Source organism: Anomaloglossus baeobatrachus, chromosome 1 (assembly GCF_048569485.1).
Source record: "Anomaloglossus baeobatrachus isolate aAnoBae1 chromosome 1, aAnoBae1.hap1, whole genome shotgun sequence".
NCBI lineage: Eukaryota > Metazoa > Chordata > Amphibia > Anura > Aromobatidae > Anomaloglossus > Anomaloglossus baeobatrachus.
In genome coordinates, this window is record NC_134353.1 from 617166760 (window position 1) to 617186278 (window position 19519).

The following is a 19519-nucleotide window of genomic DNA, read 5'->3' on the forward strand; positions in this document are numbered from 1 at the left end:
TCCAGGAAAAAAAATTTAGTTGGAGTCAGCAGGAGTTGAAAAATGCTTGGATATGTAGCTTGAAGGAAAGAGTAGAGTTGAAGGTTACCCCCAGGGAGCAAGCATGCGGTACTGGGGAAAGTGAGCAGCCATTGACTTTGATGGATAGGTCTGGTGAAATGGTAGCGTAAGGTGGGGGAAAGAGGATGAGTTCTGTTTTGTCCATGTTCCGTTGCAATTGTTTTTTGCTTACACAGGACCACCTAAATCAGGCTTTTGCTCATCTGTAGAGTGGTTGGCAGCCTACTTAGACTGCATGATTTTGGTTAAATGAGCGTTTCCAGGAATACCTGCTCACAATAATCTTACAGAATAAATGCTCCTTAACCCCAGCAATTTTGTGCGACTATTGGTTGTGATGTCTGGGCCAACCATCTCCGTGGAATCACCCACTCTATTCTACTGAGTGCATGAATGCGTTCCTAACAGACCTAACAGTATTGTATAAGTTAATAGGCCCTTTTTCCACTGCCAGCCTTATTAACGTGTGATTTACACAAATGCGATATGATATAATTGGAAACTATGAGGACTATAAGGTTCTGAGAAAGAAAACATTAGCATGAACATTAAAAGAAAACTCTGGAACCATTTCATTTCATTATGCAGAATTTAATCATTTTATTCTTCTACGGAACAAACAGATGGAACTATCAACTGTTTTACAACAGGTTTCTCTCTTTTCATTAGGTGTCAGTATTTATGTACCATTGTTTTCTGCCCATTAAGCTCATTAAAATGAGCACAATAAATATATTGCTTGCTCTGTGTTTTATGTTATGAGGGCTGTCGGGTGACCTCATTGCATGCAAGGCATGCCCTGACTCAGTCGACCTGCAAAATTCCCATTGCTATTCTAGCAGCAAATAATATGCTGTCCCGAACCTTATTATACATGATTTATGAAGGCAAAAATCAAGGGGGAGATGTATAAAGCAAAATGCTATGTTTTTCTATTCTTTCTAAACATAACACACAGCGACTGTAAGAACTTTGTGAACATGATCTGAGAATTAAAGCATTCCATCTGCTATTCCAAAGCCTCAGTAATAAATAAGCATACTATGAGTTTAGGCATATAAATGTTAGTTATTCATCCTCGTACTGCAACAGCATTTTAATAGAACCCTAGTTTGGGCTTACAATTCTTATCTGCGTGACACAGAAATGACAATACAGTTGGTGAATGCTTAGGTCATCTTCATTATTGTACCTTCTGCCCTCACACATACTTCATCTTATTTCATATCTAAACCCATTCCTTGAAAGGAAAAGCGCTTATAAAAGAGGTCACCGTACAAACTAAATAGGCTAAAACCTAAAGAATCTAATTCCAATAATTTTAATCAAAATACATAATTAATTACAAATTATTTGTATTATCCCAGGACTGGTATGAGCAGCAGAAAAATGTGTGCAAATTGCCAGTGCCTAAAATAAAGGCGCGCTGAATAAAGATGGGTAAAATCGAACTGTAAAGTTCGGGACTCATACCAAACACGGACTTTAAAAAAAATCCCTCTGTGTCCGAGTTCGGAGTTCTGGTGCTGTACGTATGCTAAGCACTCAATCCATCATAGGGGTACTCTGGTACGCTTGGTGCTCAGCCCAGTACTAGTCACTTGCAGTCTCTAAATGGCTCTCATGGGGGGGTAAAAAAACATTTTTGGAGGATGTATCTTAAAAAAACCCTACCATCCCTGCCCCAAAATGCTCTGTTTATGTTTTAACCCTAACTGCCCAATCAGTGACTTCCAATGGGTTTCAGGTCAAGTTTGCGTCAAGAACAGAACTTTATCTAAAGTCCGATTGAACCCTGAACCTGCTCATTGCTAGTGCTGAGTAGTGATAAGTAGGGTAGACAATGAGCGAACACTGATTCTGTTGGTTTAGCTATACAATACATACATAATTTTTTATTATCATACCTTAATTATAGATTATTTTTTCACTATATGTGACCACTGCTGCCTTTTATCAGGCAGGATCAGTTATGTCAGTTCTTCACTCTGCTTACAAGTCAGTGGATTGTGTAAGGAAAATACAGTTAGGTTCAGAAATATTTGGACAGTGACACAATTTTCGCGAGTTGGGCTCTGCATGCCACCACATTGGATTTGAAATGAAACCTCTACAACAGAATTCAAGTGCAGATTGTAACGTTTAATTTGAAGGTTTGAACAAAAATATCTGATAGAAATTGTAGGAATTGTACACATTTCTTTACAAACACTCCACATTTTAGGAGGTCAAAAGTAATTGGACAAATAAACCAAACCCAAGCAAAATATTTTTATTTTCAATATTTTGTTGCGAATCCATTGGAGGCAATCACTGCCTTAAGTCTGGAACCCATGGACATCACCAAACGCTGGGTTTCCGCCTTCTTAATGCTTTGCCAGGCCTTTACAGCCGCAGCCTTCAGGTCTTGCTTGTTTGTGGGTCTTTCCGTCTTAAGTCTGGATTTGAGCAAGTGAAATACATGCTCAATTGGGTTAAGATCTGGTGATTGACTTGGCCATTGCAGAAGGTTCCACTTTTTTGCACTCATGAACTCCTGGGTAGCTTTGGCTGTATGCTTGGGGTCATTGTCCATCTGTACTATGAAGCGCCGTCCGATCAACTTTGCGGCATTTGGCTGAATCTGGGCTGAAAGTATATCCCGGTACACTTCAGAATTCATCCGGCTACTCTTGTCTGCTGTTATGTCATCAATAAACACAAGTGACCCAGTGCCATTGAAAGCCATGCATGCCCATGCCATCACGTTGCCTCCACCATGTTTTACAGAGGATGTGGTGTGCCTTGGATCATGTGCCGTTCCCTTTCTTTTCCAAACTTTTTTCTTCCCATCATTCTGGTACAGGTTGATCTTTGTCTCATCTGTCCATAGAATACTTTTCCAGAACTGAGCTGGCTTCATCAGGTGTTTTTCAGCAAATTTAACTCTGGCCTGTTTATTTTTGGAATTGATGAATGGTTTGCATCTAGATGTGAAGCCTTTGTATTTACTTTCATGGAGTCTTCTCTTTACTGTTGACTTAGAGACAGATACACCTACTTCACTGAGAGTGTTCTGGACTTCAGTTGATGTTGTGAACGGGTTCTTCTTCACCAAAGAAAGTATGCGGCGATCATCCACCACTGTTGTCATCCGTGGACGCCCCGGCCTTTTTGAGTTCCCAAGCTCACCAGTCAATTCCTTTTTTCTCAGAATGTACCCGACTGTTGATTTTGCTACTCCAAGCATGTCTGCTATCTCTCTGATGGATTTTTTCTTTTTTTTCAGCCTCAGGATATTCTGCTTCACCTCAATTGAGAGTTCCTTAGACCGCATGTTGTCTGGTCACAGCAACAGCTTCTAAATGCAAAACCACACACCTGTAATCAACCCCAGACCTTTTAACTACTTCATTGATTACAGGTTAACGAGGGAGACGCCTTCAGAGTTAATTGCAGCCCTTAGAGTCCCTTGTCCAATTACTTTTGGTCCCTTGAAAAAGAGGAGGCTATGCATTACAGAGCTATGATTCCTAAACCCTTTCTCCGATTTGGATGTGAAAACTCTCATATTGCAGCTGGGAGTGTGCACTTTCAGCCCATATTATATATATAATTGTATTTCTGAACATGTTTTTGTAAACAGCTAAAATAACAAAACTTGTGTCACTGTCCAAATATTTCTGGACCTAACTGTAGGGAGCTTTAGGAACATAAAAAGTGCCTCCACAGGGGCTTCAAGAAAACCATTTCATGGCCATACCCACAATGTGTTGATTTCACCAGCAGGCTGAAAGATCATAATAAAAAGGTTTTCCACTACATTGATAAATTCATAGACAGGTGGAGGTCCGACACTTGGGACACCCACTATCAGTTGTGAGCAGCTCCAGCAACAGATTGTGTGAAGCAGAAGACTACCACTTCATCACAATTACTGGCTGCTCCCAGGTAATACACATTAGCTCATTGCGTACACTGTTGACATGAGACCACTTTCGAAGCTTGTAACAGCATATCGGTGTGGTCCTTTGAGGTCGGATACTCACCGATCTGTTTTTGATGACCTATCAGTAAGCAGGTCATCAATAGCATTGTAGTGAAAACCCATTTAATGGGGATTTTAAGGTATATATATGATATTGTGTCAACCTGTATTAAATTCCCTATGGGAATTACAGATTTTCCTTGTATGTTCCACAGCTGCACATTGTATATTGGTGAACATGTTCAAGACAGTCTACAAATGGGTGATGGAACTGGTGGACCACTAAGCTCTAGTGTGCTCATAAAATGCTTCTGAGGTTAGCTCTTTTGACATTGACTCTTTGGAAACATGAAGGGGAATAAAAGGTAACAAAAGTGCTCATATAAGGCAAAATTTCTTTTTAAGTAACTATATCTAATGTATTTGAGAAATAGTCATAAAAACCAGACAATCCATATAGGCTTATAATGTTAGAGTGCAAACAATACATACATGTAAAACTCGGATACAGAATAGTATACTGGCCTTCAATTAATCATCCCATTTAATAAGCTACTAAACTGTGAGTTATTAAGAATAGGTGATGCACAAAATATTGTGATTTCCACAGTGTTCTGACAATAACAGCAAATTGGGAGGGAGGAATTTTCACACATTAACCCTCCTGTTTGGATTCTGGCTTCTTATCATTTCAATCCGTTTCTCCAGTCTTTCAGCCCATTCATTTCGAAGCCTGGAAACAGAAAAGAATGGATGTGATTCAAAACATTTGTAGTAGAATATTTTACATTTCAGGTGTGATATTTGACTGGATTTTATTTGACTATAATCTCTGTCTTATTTTTCAGTCTTTATTTTCACATATGCAAGTCTCAAACAACTATGTCTACTGAATAAAAGCAGATTTCAATGATAATTAATGATGAGCAAATATATTAAGCACTATTCATTAGCACAAATATTAAGGTATTCGGAATATTCGTTACGCGTCGCGTATTTTGGTATTCACCTGGTAAGTTTCTAGTCCCTTTCTAGTCCCTTTCCCATTTGTTTGGCACCTGATTTTCAGCCACTAAATATGCAGGTATTTCTTGTCATTCACAGTAATGCTGTAGCCATCTTTGCTACTGGCATTACTGTGATTGGCAGGTGCAATGAAAAAAAAAGACTTTCAGTCCCCCACCTATTTGCGATAACCAGCGCAGGTAAATGAGACAGCTAGCAACTGGTATTCTCTGGCTGGGAAGGTCCATGTTTATTGGGCCTCCACAGCCGCCCTACGATTGGCGCATCCATTTGATGTGCAAATTATGTTGCTTTACTTGGCTTATCTCGATTGCCCTGGTGTGGAGGCAATCAGTGTGATAAGGGGTTAATGTCAGCTGTAATTTGTAAAAAATCACAGCTGCCATCAAGTCCTGGGTTGCTATTGGAGAGGTGTCTATGAGACTCCCATTACCAACCCACAAAACACACCCGCAGGTCCAATGTAATCCACACTATGTCCCACAGCAATCTTGGCTCTGCCACATCTGGAGGCCATGGTGAGAGGTGACAATAGAACACATGACCACTAACCGCAGCCTAAACTGCAAATACAGATATAACAAAACCAAGATAAATTCAATACAAATAAATTGCCATTTCCCAAAAAATGTCCAATATCAAAATGAATGTGATTCAATAACAAACACTAATAAAATATCTATTTTTGACCAAAACTATATGATTGTCCAAAAATGTGTTTAACCATGAAAAATCGTGAGGTATTTTACCATTTTTTTTCAAACTAGAAGACAAACATTTTCTAAAATTGGATAAAATATCCCCCAAAACAAATCAGAACAGCAAGTATCAAGAAGAATAAATGTTGCAAATGTCATGTTGATAATACACAACAAATGTGTCTGGGTCCTGAAAACAGAAAATACTTTGGACCAAGGGCATACACAGGCATAAGTACAATAAAACAGGAAGAGAAGAGCCAGCACTGCTTGAGAATGGCATGCAATAAATAAAAAGTGTAAATTAACAAATTATTCCAACTGTACTATAAGGCAAAATGAGATTTTTAGCAAACAACTGATCATTTTTTTTGCACCACCCCTGCCACGTCACAGCAAATCTCAATAGGGGGGTCCTACTCCATATTTTATATTTTCATTGTGCCATGCGGTCTCCTAATTACATTAAAAGCAGAACCATTTTGAAACAGCACATATACTTGTAACATTTCAGAACCGCTTCCATGTTGCAAAAACAGGCAGCTGCGAATAAAGGCAGTCCAGGTGTCAGCATATGCAGCAAGGCCACACACCAGCACAATGTCAGAACTGGCCCTCACAGTATCAGACCAGTAGCCATTAATGAAGGTGGAGCAGGCAAAAGTAAATAGTGCTTAATTTACAATACTTGTGGAAAAGGGTGAGGTGGCTGAGTGTGAACAGACACCAAAATTAATTTTGATAGAAACAGAAGGAATATGTAAACCAAAACCTAGCGTACGCAGCAAGGTGGGGGTCAGCCACCGAACTAATGTGACACCCTGGACTAGACAGGTTGTCCCAGGTAGTTCCACACACACACACACACACCCCCTTAGTAAGGTGACAGCAGCCAAACTACAAAACCCTTGTCATCCCCCTCCGGGTTTGATGTTCACACCAGGGGGGGCGGAGCCAGGCGGTTGGCTCCGCCCACTGAGGAGTTCACAGGCCCTGAGGCGGGAAAAACAATGCAGTTCCCGGTGGGGAGCACAGGAGTAGTCTAGTCTAATCTTGACAGTGAAGTGGAGTGGAGTGAAGTTCAAGGGCAGACCTGTGCCTAGGTCTGCCATAGTCTACACCAGGTGTCTGGGTTGGAGCCCAGTCACCTCTGGCAAGGAGGCAGATGGTGGTGGCCGCCTGCAGGAGCTGGGATTTCAGACGGTGGAACCGTAGAGACCGGGGACGGGCGGTGGCCCGCCGGTACCGAACCAGGGAACCAATTGGAAACCGGAGCACCAGGAGGGGTACTCAGACCCAGTTCGAGGCCCAGAAACAACTGGGCTGAGTCAAATCAACTGATTGAGGACTGGACTTTAGGACCTTTCCCACATAAGACCAGACTGAAGACAACAGCCCAACCATAGGGGTAAAGCCACCGCCCAGGCATAGAGACCCGAGGGGCCAGCGTCTGCGGGTAAAGAGGGCTCTCCCGACACATATCAAGCCGGGGAACGGACTACCGTTGCTCAGGCATAGGAGTCGTGATTTCTACACAAGTGAGGTGCAGGAGAAAGGCAGAAACCACCAACCTGTTAAGGGGAAAACTGCAGCCGGCTGTGGGCACCATTCACCATCTTGTTTGGTTTACCAGAGACTCCAGCGTGTTTATAATAGTGAGTACACCAGTGCCTTCGGGCCGCACACCGCGCCGCACCGACACCCCAGCACACATCCATGCCCTCGCCTCAGCACCTCCCTCGGGCCCCCGGGACCATCATCCCCCCTACCCACGGAGGGGGTCAACCCCAAGCTGCACAACACCGTCCCCGGGAGCCTAGTCAATGGCAGCGGTGGTGTCCATCCATTCACCACAACCCGTGGGTGGCGTCATGAACTTAAATCCCCTGCAAACCACCGTAACTCTTGCCGTGGACCTCCCCACCGAAGTCCCTATGTGTAGCGCCAACCCCCTTTCAGAGCGACGTGACCCCCGGGTCCGTGAAGAGCTCGAGCCACCCACCGACGAGCACGGATCCGAGCGGCTCGGCAGCCGGCCGAGCCCCGGGGCGGTACACATCGACTCTTCTGACATCACGAACAGGATTGAACCCATCCACTTACCTGTGGAAGTGCGCCTTGAAGTTATCGTCAGCGGAGTCCCCGTTGAAAAATTGCAGAATCCGCCATCTTGTCACCTTCCTGTGGCACGAAGTTAACCGCCCAAGCCGTCTTCTCCAAGCAAAAACGGTGCGAAACTGAAGCCCCGCCCCCTGAGAGCAGAGCGGTGCAGAAGGCAAGCGGAGTGCCCCGAAAAGACCATGGGGGGAACGCATGGAAAGATGTCGGCGTTCCCGGACGGGATCAGAGAGGCGCCCGCCACTGGAGCAGCGGGACCCGGAAGCAGCAGAGGTGGAGTAGCCTTTGAGGACTGTGGCCCGGGTGAGCTTCCCGCCAGAACTGCTGCCTGGTTGGAGCGGGAGCTGGGTCGGTTCTGCGTGAAAGTGAGGGCACAAAGTCTGCAGCAGGTGGTCGACTGGAAGGCGGAGGTCCGCAGGATGGTTGCCGTGGTGTGAGCCCGTGAGCAGAGGGCCGCCGCAGCCGTGCAGCGCTGAGATAAAGCCACACAGATCCCCATGTCGTCCCTTATCAGCTGGGACCTGGAGCCCGCCAGTACCGTGACCAGTGAGCCCGAGGTAGCACAACTCATGGAGGAAGAGGTGCCGTGTGCGCTGCCTCCGCCGCCGTTCCCGCTGGAAGTTTACAGCCCAGGAAAATACTGCACTTGGATGGGGAGCCCGACTGATCGTCAGACCGTCGGCCAGTACGGTCCCCTATGGTGGTAGCCGCCCTGAAGTTGCAAGTTTTACAAGTTTTAAATGTTTTAAGGACCTGCTGCTACGAAATCCCGTGTTCCTTTGTTGAACGTCCCCACGTTCCCGGGAGACGCCATCCGGTGCGCCAGGTGGAAGGAGCCAGACCCTGCCTGACTTGTTGAACGCCGCTGCGGTTGGAGTCCCAGTGGGCACCATCAGGGGTCGGAGCCCCTGGTGGAGGACGGCAGATAGTTGTGAGGAGCGAGGACAGTTCCCGTTACAGAGCCCAGTTCACCGTACCCACACCGCAGGCAGTGGAGAACGGGGTCTTTGTGGCCAGTGTCACTGTGAGTGAATGTGGTATTGGGGACCCGTGCTGCCCTGTAGTGGACTGTGGGAAAGTGACTGGAGGAGGCTGCGCTGGCAGCAAAGTCCCATTTGTAAATAATTCCCATGACCGGCCTGTCCCGTTTCACGACCTCCGGAGAGGCAGACTGGAGGATGGGCCTGCGGGAAAGAGATGGCTGAGGCCCCGTCACCATTGCAACCGGTGGCGATTCTCCGTGTCAGGGGCCCCCTGGACGTGGGGCCTCTGAGAGACAAACAGGTGTGAAATCCTGTACCCGTGCCGTTAAACAACACCTGGGCCCGTTCCTGAACTGGTTAAAAGGGGTGCTGTCCATTTCTTAGGGGCAGCATCAAGGCTAGGTTTGTTTGGGTGGGTGACTGAAAGACCCATTCCCGTTCCCGTGTTAATAGAAATGTTACATGTTGCAATGTTTAAGAATGTGCCTACCGCAAGGGAAGATTTGAAAATATCCTTGAAGTTTATACAAAAGTAATTATACTTGTAAACCTGTTTTAATCTTTTACAGTTACAAAGCACAAAATAAACCGATGGTGGACGGGTAGCCCGCGGACGGTCTGCATTAAACCAAGGGGGAATGTGACACCCTGGACTAGACAGGTCGTCCCAGGTAGTCCCATACACACACACACACACCCTTAGTAAGGTGACAACAGGCAAACTACAAAACCCTTGTCACCCTCCCCTCCGGGTTTGATGTTCACACCAGGGGGTGGAGCCAGGCGGTTGGCTCCGCCCATCAAAGAGTTCACAGGCCCTGAGGCGGGAAAAACAGTGCAGTTCCCGGTGGGGAGCACAGGAGTAGTCTAGTCTAATCTTGACAGTGAAGTGGAGTGGAGTGAAGTTCAAGGGCAGATCTGTGCCTAGGTCTGCCATAGTCTACACCAGGTGTCTGAGTTGGAGCCCAGTCACCTCTGGCAAGGAGGCAGATGGTGGTGGCCACCTGCAGGAGCTGGGATTACAGCCGGTGGAACCGTAGGGACCGGGGACAGGCGAACCGATTGGAAACCGGATCACCAGGAGGGGTACTCAAACCCAGTATGAGGCCCAGAAACAACCGGGCTGAGTCAAATCAACTGATTGAGGACTGGACTTTAGGACCTTTCTCACATAAGACCCGACTGAAGACAACAGCCCAACCATAGGGGTAAAGCCACTGCCCAGGCATAGAGACCCGAGGGGCCAGCGTCTGCGGGCAAAGAGGGCTCTCCCGACACATATCAAGCCGGGGAGCGGACTACTGTTGCTCAGGCATAGGAGTCGTGGTTTCTACACAAGTAAGGTGCAGGAGAAAGGCGGAAACCACCAACCTGTTAAGAGGAAAACTGCAGCCGGCTGCAGGCACCGTTCACCATCTTGTTTGGTTTACCAGAGACTCCAGCGTGTTTATCATAGTGAGTACACCAGTGCCTTCAGGCCGCGCACCGCGCCGCACCGTACCGACACCCGAGCACGCATCCATCCCCTCGCCTCAGCACCTCCCTCGGGCCCCCGGGACCATCATCTCCCCTACCCACGGAGGGGGTCAACACCAAGCTGCACAACACCGTCCTCGGGAGCCTAGTCAATGGCAGCGGTGGTGTCCATCCATTCACCACAACCCGTGGGTGGCGTCACGAACTTAAATCCCCTGCAAACCACCGGCTCCAGCCGTTGACCTCCCCACCTAAGTCCTTACGTGTAGCGCCAACCCCCTTTCAGAGCGACGTGACCCCCGGGTCCGTGAAGAGCTCGAGCCACCCACTGATGAGCACGGATCCGAGCGGCTCGGCAGCCGGCCGAGCCCCAGGGTGGTACACTAATAAGTAACAATAAAAGAGGCAGAGCCAGCACTGCTTGAGAATGGCATACAACAAATAAAAAGTGTAAATTCACAAATTACTCCAAACAGCTTTATATCATTTTTATATGCAAATATCTGCCTCCTTTAGAAAAGAAAAGGACTAGAACTGTAGTCCCACATATAGGGGCTAGCAATCCTAAAAGTCAATATTGACCCTTTAGCGAATCTTGCCACATGACTTAAGCCATGTGCAGACATTGAGTATTTGGTGAGTTTTTTACCTCAGTATTTGTAGCCAAAACCAGGAGTGGAACAATCAGAGGAAAAGTAGAATAGAAACGCGAGCATCACTTCTGTATTTATTACCCACTCCTTGTTTTGGCTACAAATACTGAGGTAAAACCTAGCCTTGGCTTTCACGTTTTTGTCTCTTTTTAGTATATTTTTTACATAAAGCTGCTTTGTTACTTCCTAATATTTTGCTTTGACAAATTGTTACTGATATAGTCATGTGCGCATTATTCCTTTCACCTGCAGATTTTCCACAGCTAATGCAATTCTACAGAGAAAATCTGCATACTGAACTAATCATATCCACAACAGAAATTAATATATTGTGGAGTGAAAAGATGGATCACAGGTCAGTTTATGTAGCATAAAGAATAAAGCACAATGGGCAAGAGATTCTATACCTCCAAGCTACCGTTGATGGAACTTTAAGGCTAAATTCCTACAATGAGTGTTTGTATCTGGTGAGTTTTTGATGTTACAGAATTTCTGCATCAGTTTCGCAGCTATTATGTAAATTAGGTTACTTGTGGTTTTTTAGTGCATTTTTGTGTGTTTTTTACATGCATTTTTATTACGTTTTTGATGCTGCAGTTTTTATCTCTTGTTGGTATGTCATGTTTTAAATAAAGCTGCTTTGTGTTTGATATTTCTTGGTATTTGGCTTTGACAAACCTTAATTATATATTTATGTGTAGATTACTTGCATATTTGATATGTTTCTGTTGACATGTTGCTGATTTGAAACTCGCACCACCAATTAGTTTACGGCGGGCAGGGCCACCACTAGGAATTTCAGGGCCCCATACTGCCAAAATTTTTGAGCCCCCTTGGGACTCCGCCCAGACTCCACCCCAGCTCCGCCTCCACCCCTCAAACCTTCCACAGTCTCACTGCCACTCTTGGAAAACCATGTGTGCATATATATATATATATATATATATATATATATCACCTAGGCACATGCAGGTATATATGTTCCCAACCTGATTTCTGACCCTTCCTGGTGAATATGTAATCTTCCCCGGTATATATGTCAACAGATTGGTAAATCATATACATCACGTAGGAGATGCTGAAGGCACGTACATCACAGGAGGGACTGGGGGCATATATATATACACATCACAGGAGGGGCTGGGGCATACATATACATCACAGGAGGGGCTGGGGACATATATATACATCACAGGAGGGGCTGGGGACATATACACACATCACAGGAGGGGCTGTGGACGTATACACATCACAGGAGGGGCTGTGGACATATACACACATCACAGCACTGGAGGCTGGGGACATGTATAAACATCACATGAGAGGCTGGGGACATATACACACATCACAGCAGGAGGGACTGGGGGCATATACACATCATAGGAGGGGCTGGGGCGCGGACAGTACTGCTGGGCACGGACAGAACTGGCGGTGGCACGGGCAACACTAGAGGGGCACAAACAGGACTGGAGGACATGAACAGGACTGAGGGAGCACAGACAGCACTGGAGGGTGTGGCACACAGCACTGGAGGCAGGAGGCTCTCAGCACCGGGAGACAGGAAGCTCACAGCAGAGAAGAGAGGCAGGAGGCTCGCAGCAGAGAAGCAGGAGGCTCACAGCAGAGAGGCAGGAGGCCCACAGTAGAGAGGCTCACAGCAGAGAGGCAGGAGGCTCAGAGGAGAGGCAGGAGGCTCACAGGACAGAGGCAGGAGGTTAGCAGGAGAGAGGCAGGAGGCTCACAGCAAAGAGGCAGGAGGCTCACAGCAGAGGAAGGCTCACAGCAGAGAGCTAAAGGCTTACAGGAGAGAGGCAAGAGGCTCACAGGAGAGAGCAAAGAGTGCCTGTGGTTGGTGGGTATGCGGTCGGCGGGTCTGTGGGCTTGCGGCCAGCGGGACTGCGGTCGGCGGGTCTGTGGTCCAGCAGTCGGCGGGTCTGCAGTCGGCGGGTCTGTGGGCGGCCCCAGGCAGAGCTTAGCGGGCCCCCCTCGGGCTGGGATCAGCGAGCGGGCCTCCCCACCACCTCACCCCCCCGACGATCGTCTTCAGCTTACAGTGCTTACCTGTCCCCGCCAGATGCCATGTCCTCGCCACCTCCGCGTTGTCCGCAGCACTGTGATGAGGCGCAGAGTGATGACCTCATCAGTGCTGTGTGATGACGCACCGCCTCCTTGCTCTACTCGCTTCCGGCCACATGACTAATTTGCATGCGATGTCCTAGAAGGGCTTCGCCTGCAATTTAGCGGTATGTGCAGTGGCAGAAAAGACACGGCCGAGCCCCCCTGCTGCGCCTGTGACTGGGGCTCGGTGAAGAGAAGGGGCCCGTCCTGCCTGGGGCTTAACAAAGCTAAGTAATTACCCCGGGCCTGACCGGGCCCCCTCTCTTCATGGGGCCCGGTACACCAGGCACAGTAGTAATGCCCTGATGGTGGCCCTGATGGCAGGTGAAAAAAAAACCACAGCCGGCATGAGATTTCTATCAATCCCATATACTTTGTAATATGCTGTGTTTTTGACACAGGGAAAATACAGCGGCAAAAACTCACTGAAACCTCATTGTGGGCACAGAGCATTAGGACCCCTTCACACATGCACATCAAAAAACGTAAGCATGAGATGGTTCATTTTTCCCATCCATGTATATTGTTGTGCCATCCGTGTACCGTACGTATGACATGTACAGGAATAAAATGCTTTCAGGAAAAGAGATCGATACATATGGGTATGGGATTGAAATAGACCAGGTGAGTGCTGCTAAGAGCAGTTCAACTATTCATATGTGAGGCCGTATGGCACATTTTATAAAAATATTTTAGTGTAGGACTGCCCCAAATGAGATTTGCCGTGACGTGGCGGGGTAGCTCAAAAAATTGCAATTTTTTGCCAAAAATCTCAAAATTTTTATAAGTACAGTTTGGAATTTTTAGTGCTGAAGTGCACATTTAGTGCTGGCTTTTTGTTTTTTCTTCATTTAATTGGTCGGTGGCTGACCCCCACCTTGCTATGCACTCCAATTTGGGATGTATTCTACCTGTCTAGATTTTGGCGCTTGGTGACTGTTCACATTCAGTCATCAGGCCCTGTCCACAGGCTATTTACTTCATGCAGCATTTGCTTGGACCTGTCCCGCCACAGCCATGACATTAGTGCTGAAGTGCACATTTAGTGCTGGCTTTCTGTTTTTTCTTCATAGATAGATAGATAGATAGATAGATACAGTGCCTTGCAAAATATTTGGCCCCCTTGAATTTTTCAACCTTTTTCCACATTTCAGGCTTCAAACATAAAGATAAAAATGTTAATGTTATGGTGAACAATCAACAACAAGTGGGACACAGTTGTGAAGTTGAACGAAATGTATTGCTTATTTTAAACTTTTGTAGAAAAGAATAAACTGAAAATTGGGGCGTGCAATATTATTCGTCCCCTTTACTTTCAGTGCAGCAAACTCACTTCAGGCAGGTCTGTGATACTGTTGTGGAAAAGTTTAAAGCTGGATTTGATTACATTTTTAAAACTTTAAACATCCCAAGAAGCACTGTGCAAGCAATCATATTGAAATGGAAGGAGTATCATACCACTGCAAATCTACCAAGACCAGATCCTCCATCCAAACTCTCATCTCAAACAAGGAGAAGACTGATCAGAGATGCAGCCAAGAGGTCCATGATTACTCTGGATGAACTGCAGAGATCTACAGCTGAGGTGGGAGAGTCTGTCCATAGGACAACAATCAGTCGTACACTGCACAAATCTAGCCTTTATGGAAGATTGGCAAGGAGAAAGCCATTTCTCAAAGATATCCATAAAAAGTTTTGTTTAAAGTTTGCCACAAGCCAACTGAGAGACACACCAAACATGTGTAAGAAGTTGCTCTGGTCAGATGAAACCAAAATTGAACTATTTGGCCACAATGCCAAACAATATGTTTGGCTTAAAAGCAACACAGCTCATCACCCTGAACACACCATCCCCACTGTCAAACATGGTGGTGGCAGCATCATGATTTGGGCCTGCTTTTCTTCAGCAGGGACAGGGAAGATGGTTAAAATTGATGGGAAGATGGATGGAGCCAAATACAGGACAATTCTTGAGGAAAACCTGTTGGAGTCTGCAAAAGACCTGAGACTGGGACGGAGATTTGTCTTCCAACAATGATCCCAAACATAAAACAAAATCTACAATGGAATGGTTCACAAATAAATGTATCCAGGTATTAGAATGACCAAGTCAAAGTCCAGACCTGAATCCAATTGAGAATCTGTGGAAAGAGCTGAAAACTGCTGTTCACAAATGCTCTCCATCCAACCTCACTCAGCTCTAGCTGTTTGCAAAGCAAGAATGGGCAAGATTTTCTGTCTCTCGATGTGCAAAACTCATAGACCCATACCCCAAGCGACTTGCAGCTGTAATCGTAGCAAAACGTGGCGATACAAAGTATTAACTTATAGGGGACGAATAATATTGCACTCCCCACTTTTCAGTTATTTTTTTTTTTAAAACAAGTTTAAAATAAGCCATAAATTTTGTTCAACTTCACAATTGTGTTCCACTTGTTGATTCTACACCATAAAATTAAAATTTTTATCTTTATGTTTGAAGCCTGAAATATGGGAAAAGGTTAAAAAATTCAATGGGGCTGAATACTTTCACAAGGCACTGTAGATAGATGTTCCAGGTCACACTGCACTATGCCTGACTCGGCAACTCTAAGGCTATGTTCGCACGTTGCGTTTTTTTCCGCGTTTCTGCAGCGTTTTTAGCAGCAGCGTTTTTGCGCTAAAATGCATGCGTTTTTGATTGCCAGAAAAGTCTATGGGAAAAGCAGAAATCCTGTCTGCACTTTGCTTTTTTTTCTGCAGCGTTTAATTTGCATATTTGTGGTCAAAAACCATGCTGAAAAAGAAGCAGCATGTCAGTTGTTTTTGCCATTTCTGCAGCGTTTCCTTAACATTGGAGTCAATGAGAAATGGCAAAACGCAACCAAAATCACAATTCCTGCGTTTTTCATGCTTTTTACCTGCTTTTCCACTGCGTTTTTGGCTCCAAAAACGCATGCTTTTCTGGACAAATTTTAATGGGTTCTAATGTTCCTTTACACACACACAATAACCGAAAATTTAAATGTTAAAAAATTATAAACTTCACCTATTTTTCTGATAAAATGTGCATAACCACTATTTTCTCATTAAAAATGATAATTTTCCATATAGTTTTATTAAAAGTTAATTTTATACTTTTTTTCTCTTTTTTCATTCTTTTTGACTAATTCAACTTTATTTCTCAGTGTCTTGATCTCAAAAATGCATCTGCAGAAACGCAAGTGAAAACGCAGGTAAAAAGCGCTAAAAACGCACTAAAAACGCGGTAAAAACGCATGCGTTTTTAGCGCTAAAAAATGGTCAAAAGCCATTTGGTCAAAAACCAAGGGAAGGAAAACGTGCAGAATAAACTGCAGGTACTCCGACGCAACGTGCGGACATAGCCTAAGAGCGATACAGTTACTGATGTCCCCGCTCTTCAGAGTTGCCGCGTCACGCTGTTAGCAAAGTCTATGGTATGTCAGAACAATGCTCCACACACTTTGTTCATTGAATTCACTGGACTATGTCGCACCTGGGTTGGATTTTTTTTTTTAAATAAAGTGGTGAACAAGGGGAGATGTATTTGTTTTATTTTTCTGTGTATGTTTTTTAAACCGCTTTCATTTGTAGACTGATTCTACATATCTGATTCGGTGGACTATCACGGACTCACATGGAATTTTCTTTTTTTATTTAATTAAGTGGTGAACGAGGGAAAGTGTCGGGGAGTGTTTATTTCAATAAAGTATTTTTTGTGTTTGTTTTTATTTTTTTTTTACTAGGCTAGTAATGGGGGGTGTATGATAAACACCTCTCCATTACTAACACTAGGGCTTGTTGCCAGCTATGTTTTTCGACACCTCACAAAACATTACCCAGATTGCCAGCACATCAGGGCATTGGTAAGTGGCAAAGCGCCAGAATTAGAGCCTGTAATGTGATGCTCCACTTTTGATCTGACTGCGGGCTGGTATTTTTAGGCTATGAAGGGCCCAATAATGATAGAACTTCCCAGCTTGATAATATCAGCTCACAGCTATCTGCTTTCCCTTTGCTGGTTACCAAGAATGGGTGGTATACCAAGTAATTTTTTTTTCATTGAATTATTTATTTATTTGGTTAATAGAAAGTTGGGCAATCTATCCACTATCTTTGAACATTTATAACACATAAACATCAGTAAATTCTTGAATGCATTTAATTCTGGTATGTGTTACATGGACGGCAGATGGATGTTATCCGTGTGCTGTGTGTATTTACATGGATCCATTGACTTGTATGAGTCCTTGTGCTGCCATGAAAACATTTAATCAGCACCATAGATTATAATGGGTACACCTGTATACATGTTTCTGATACATGTGAAAATGGATGCCATATGTGTACCGGACTTGTAACAGGATAAGGCACAGCCACTGAGCTAGAAATGGAGGTGCACTTGTCAGTTTCCAAAACGTAGATATCCAAGATAAAACAAGGCACTCTTCAGGGTATACTTTAAACAAAGTTTATTTTCAAAAGATTTTTGTTGTGAACATGTGACGTTTCGGCCACATAGTGGCCTTTATCAAACAACTCAATGTCACATGTTCACAACAAAAATCTTTTGAAAATAAACTGTTTAAAGTATACCCTGAAGAGGGCCTTGTTTTATCTTGGATATGTGTACCGGAATCAGAGATGTGTGAAGTGGGCCTAAGATGCTGCATTTTTAGCTAAGCAAAAATATGCAGTGGCTAAAACTCATTGCGTGAACTAAACTTTGCAGTTTAGCTCATTATTATGCACAACTCCACCTGCCTAAGGGCATGTGCTCACGTTGCGTCATGCCACTGCAGAAAATTCTGCAGTGATTTGACAGCTCATTTGTGATTCAAATCACTGCAGAAACACTACATAATGGATGCAGTGTTTCTGCACAAAAAATGCCGACTTCATGCGCTCGGGGTGCTGCCTCTCCCATAGACAGAGTGGGAGCTGCATCCAAAGCGCATGAAAGAAGGGACATGCTGCGTTTTTGAACGCAGCGAGTTGGATCAAAATTTAAGCATCCAAATCGCTGCTCTCTCAAACGCAACGTGCCGATGGATTATGCACAATCTTCTAGATTGTGCTGGGGATGCAGGACGCATGCATTTACACTGCAGTGCTAGACACAGTGTAAATGCATGCAATACGCACACGTGCGCACACAGCCTTAGAGGTAGAAGTGGGCCCCATTCTCTTTTGGACCCCTGTGCAACTCCACGGGTTGCACCAGTTTATGTGCACCCTTGTTCTGGACCTGAACTAGTTAACTTTTCTTGTATCCAAGACTTGTCAAGATAAATATCCCAATTATATCACAGTGGCACACACTTGAGAAATGTGGTTAGTAAGCATTCTTTGTTTTGACACTATTTCCAGTCCTGTGGTTTCTTTAATTAGGGATATTTCTGGCTCCTGGCACTAATAACATATAAAGAAATGATTGATGCTTTATATTCTACTTTTTACTTAAATTTTAATGTAAAATATACATAACTAGTATTACATGGTGCGGGATTTGTCACTATTAGTCTCTAACACATATAGATACCATGACCTATGAAACAATAGTGAAGCTATTGCGTGCAGTGCTTTTACCGACTACTAACAAGGAAAATGAATGAGAAAATGCTTGCTTGTTTGTTTTATATTTAACCTGCTGTCACAAATCCGTTATATTGAATATTAGTGAGGATTAAATCAGAATAAGGAGGCCTGGTGTGTCTGACGTCCAACTACAAAACTTCAAACAAGCTAGTTTGTCTGTCTTTAATTATTTCTGTTTGTTCTGTCTCGGCCATAGCAACAACTGGTAATCTATATTTAGCAGAAACGCTTGCCATTTGACTGAAATGAAACAAGACGCTTTTTATGTAGTCCCAAATGTGTTAACTAATCATGGAGTTAATTAGGATTATTGCACAGCACAGTTGGAATATATGCTTAGCCAACAAATTCTGTCAGCTTTAAGCAATTCGTATCACGTATTGTTTTTCCAACACACCTGAACTGCACATGTGATAGCTAGTAAAGAGAAAAGTCAAGATTTTCTAAACTGAATTTTTTCTTGTTACTAGCTGTAGTACCCGGGCATTGCCCGGGTTAGTAACTGTCTATCTGTCTGTCTTCCGGTCTCTGTCTGTGTGTCGCTGTCTGTCTCTTTCCTTGTCTATCTGTCTGTCTGTCTCTCTGTCAGTCTCTTTCCTTGTCTGTCTGTGTCTATGTCTCTGTCTGTCTGTTTCTATCTCTCTGTCTGTCTTTGTATCAGTCTGTCTCTACCTCTGTGTCTGTCTGTCTTTCTCTGTGTCTGTCTTTCTCTGTGTCTGTCTGTCTCTCTCTCTGTGTCTGTCTGTCTCTCTCTCTCTCTGTGTCTGTCTCTCTCTCCATCTCTGTGTCTGTCTCGATGTCTGTATGTCTGTCTGTCTCTTG

General features: G+C 44.7%; 1 protein-coding gene across 2 annotated transcripts in view; it reads right to left on the reverse strand.

Annotated features, from left to right (window-relative positions):
- Window positions 1–3701: 3701 nt before the first annotated feature.
- The window catches only part of LOC142296660 (protein FAM240B-like), a 167069-nt gene continuing 151251 nt past the window's right edge, over window positions 3702–19519 (reverse strand). For both annotated transcript variants that reach the window (XM_075340538.1, XM_075340549.1), the window contains exon 3: window positions 3702–4760. In XM_075340538.1, coding sequence (XP_075196653.1) covers window positions 4676–4760 — 85 coding nt within the window. In that variant the 3' untranslated portion in view covers window positions 3702–4675. The remainder of the gene's footprint in view (window positions 4761–19519) is intronic.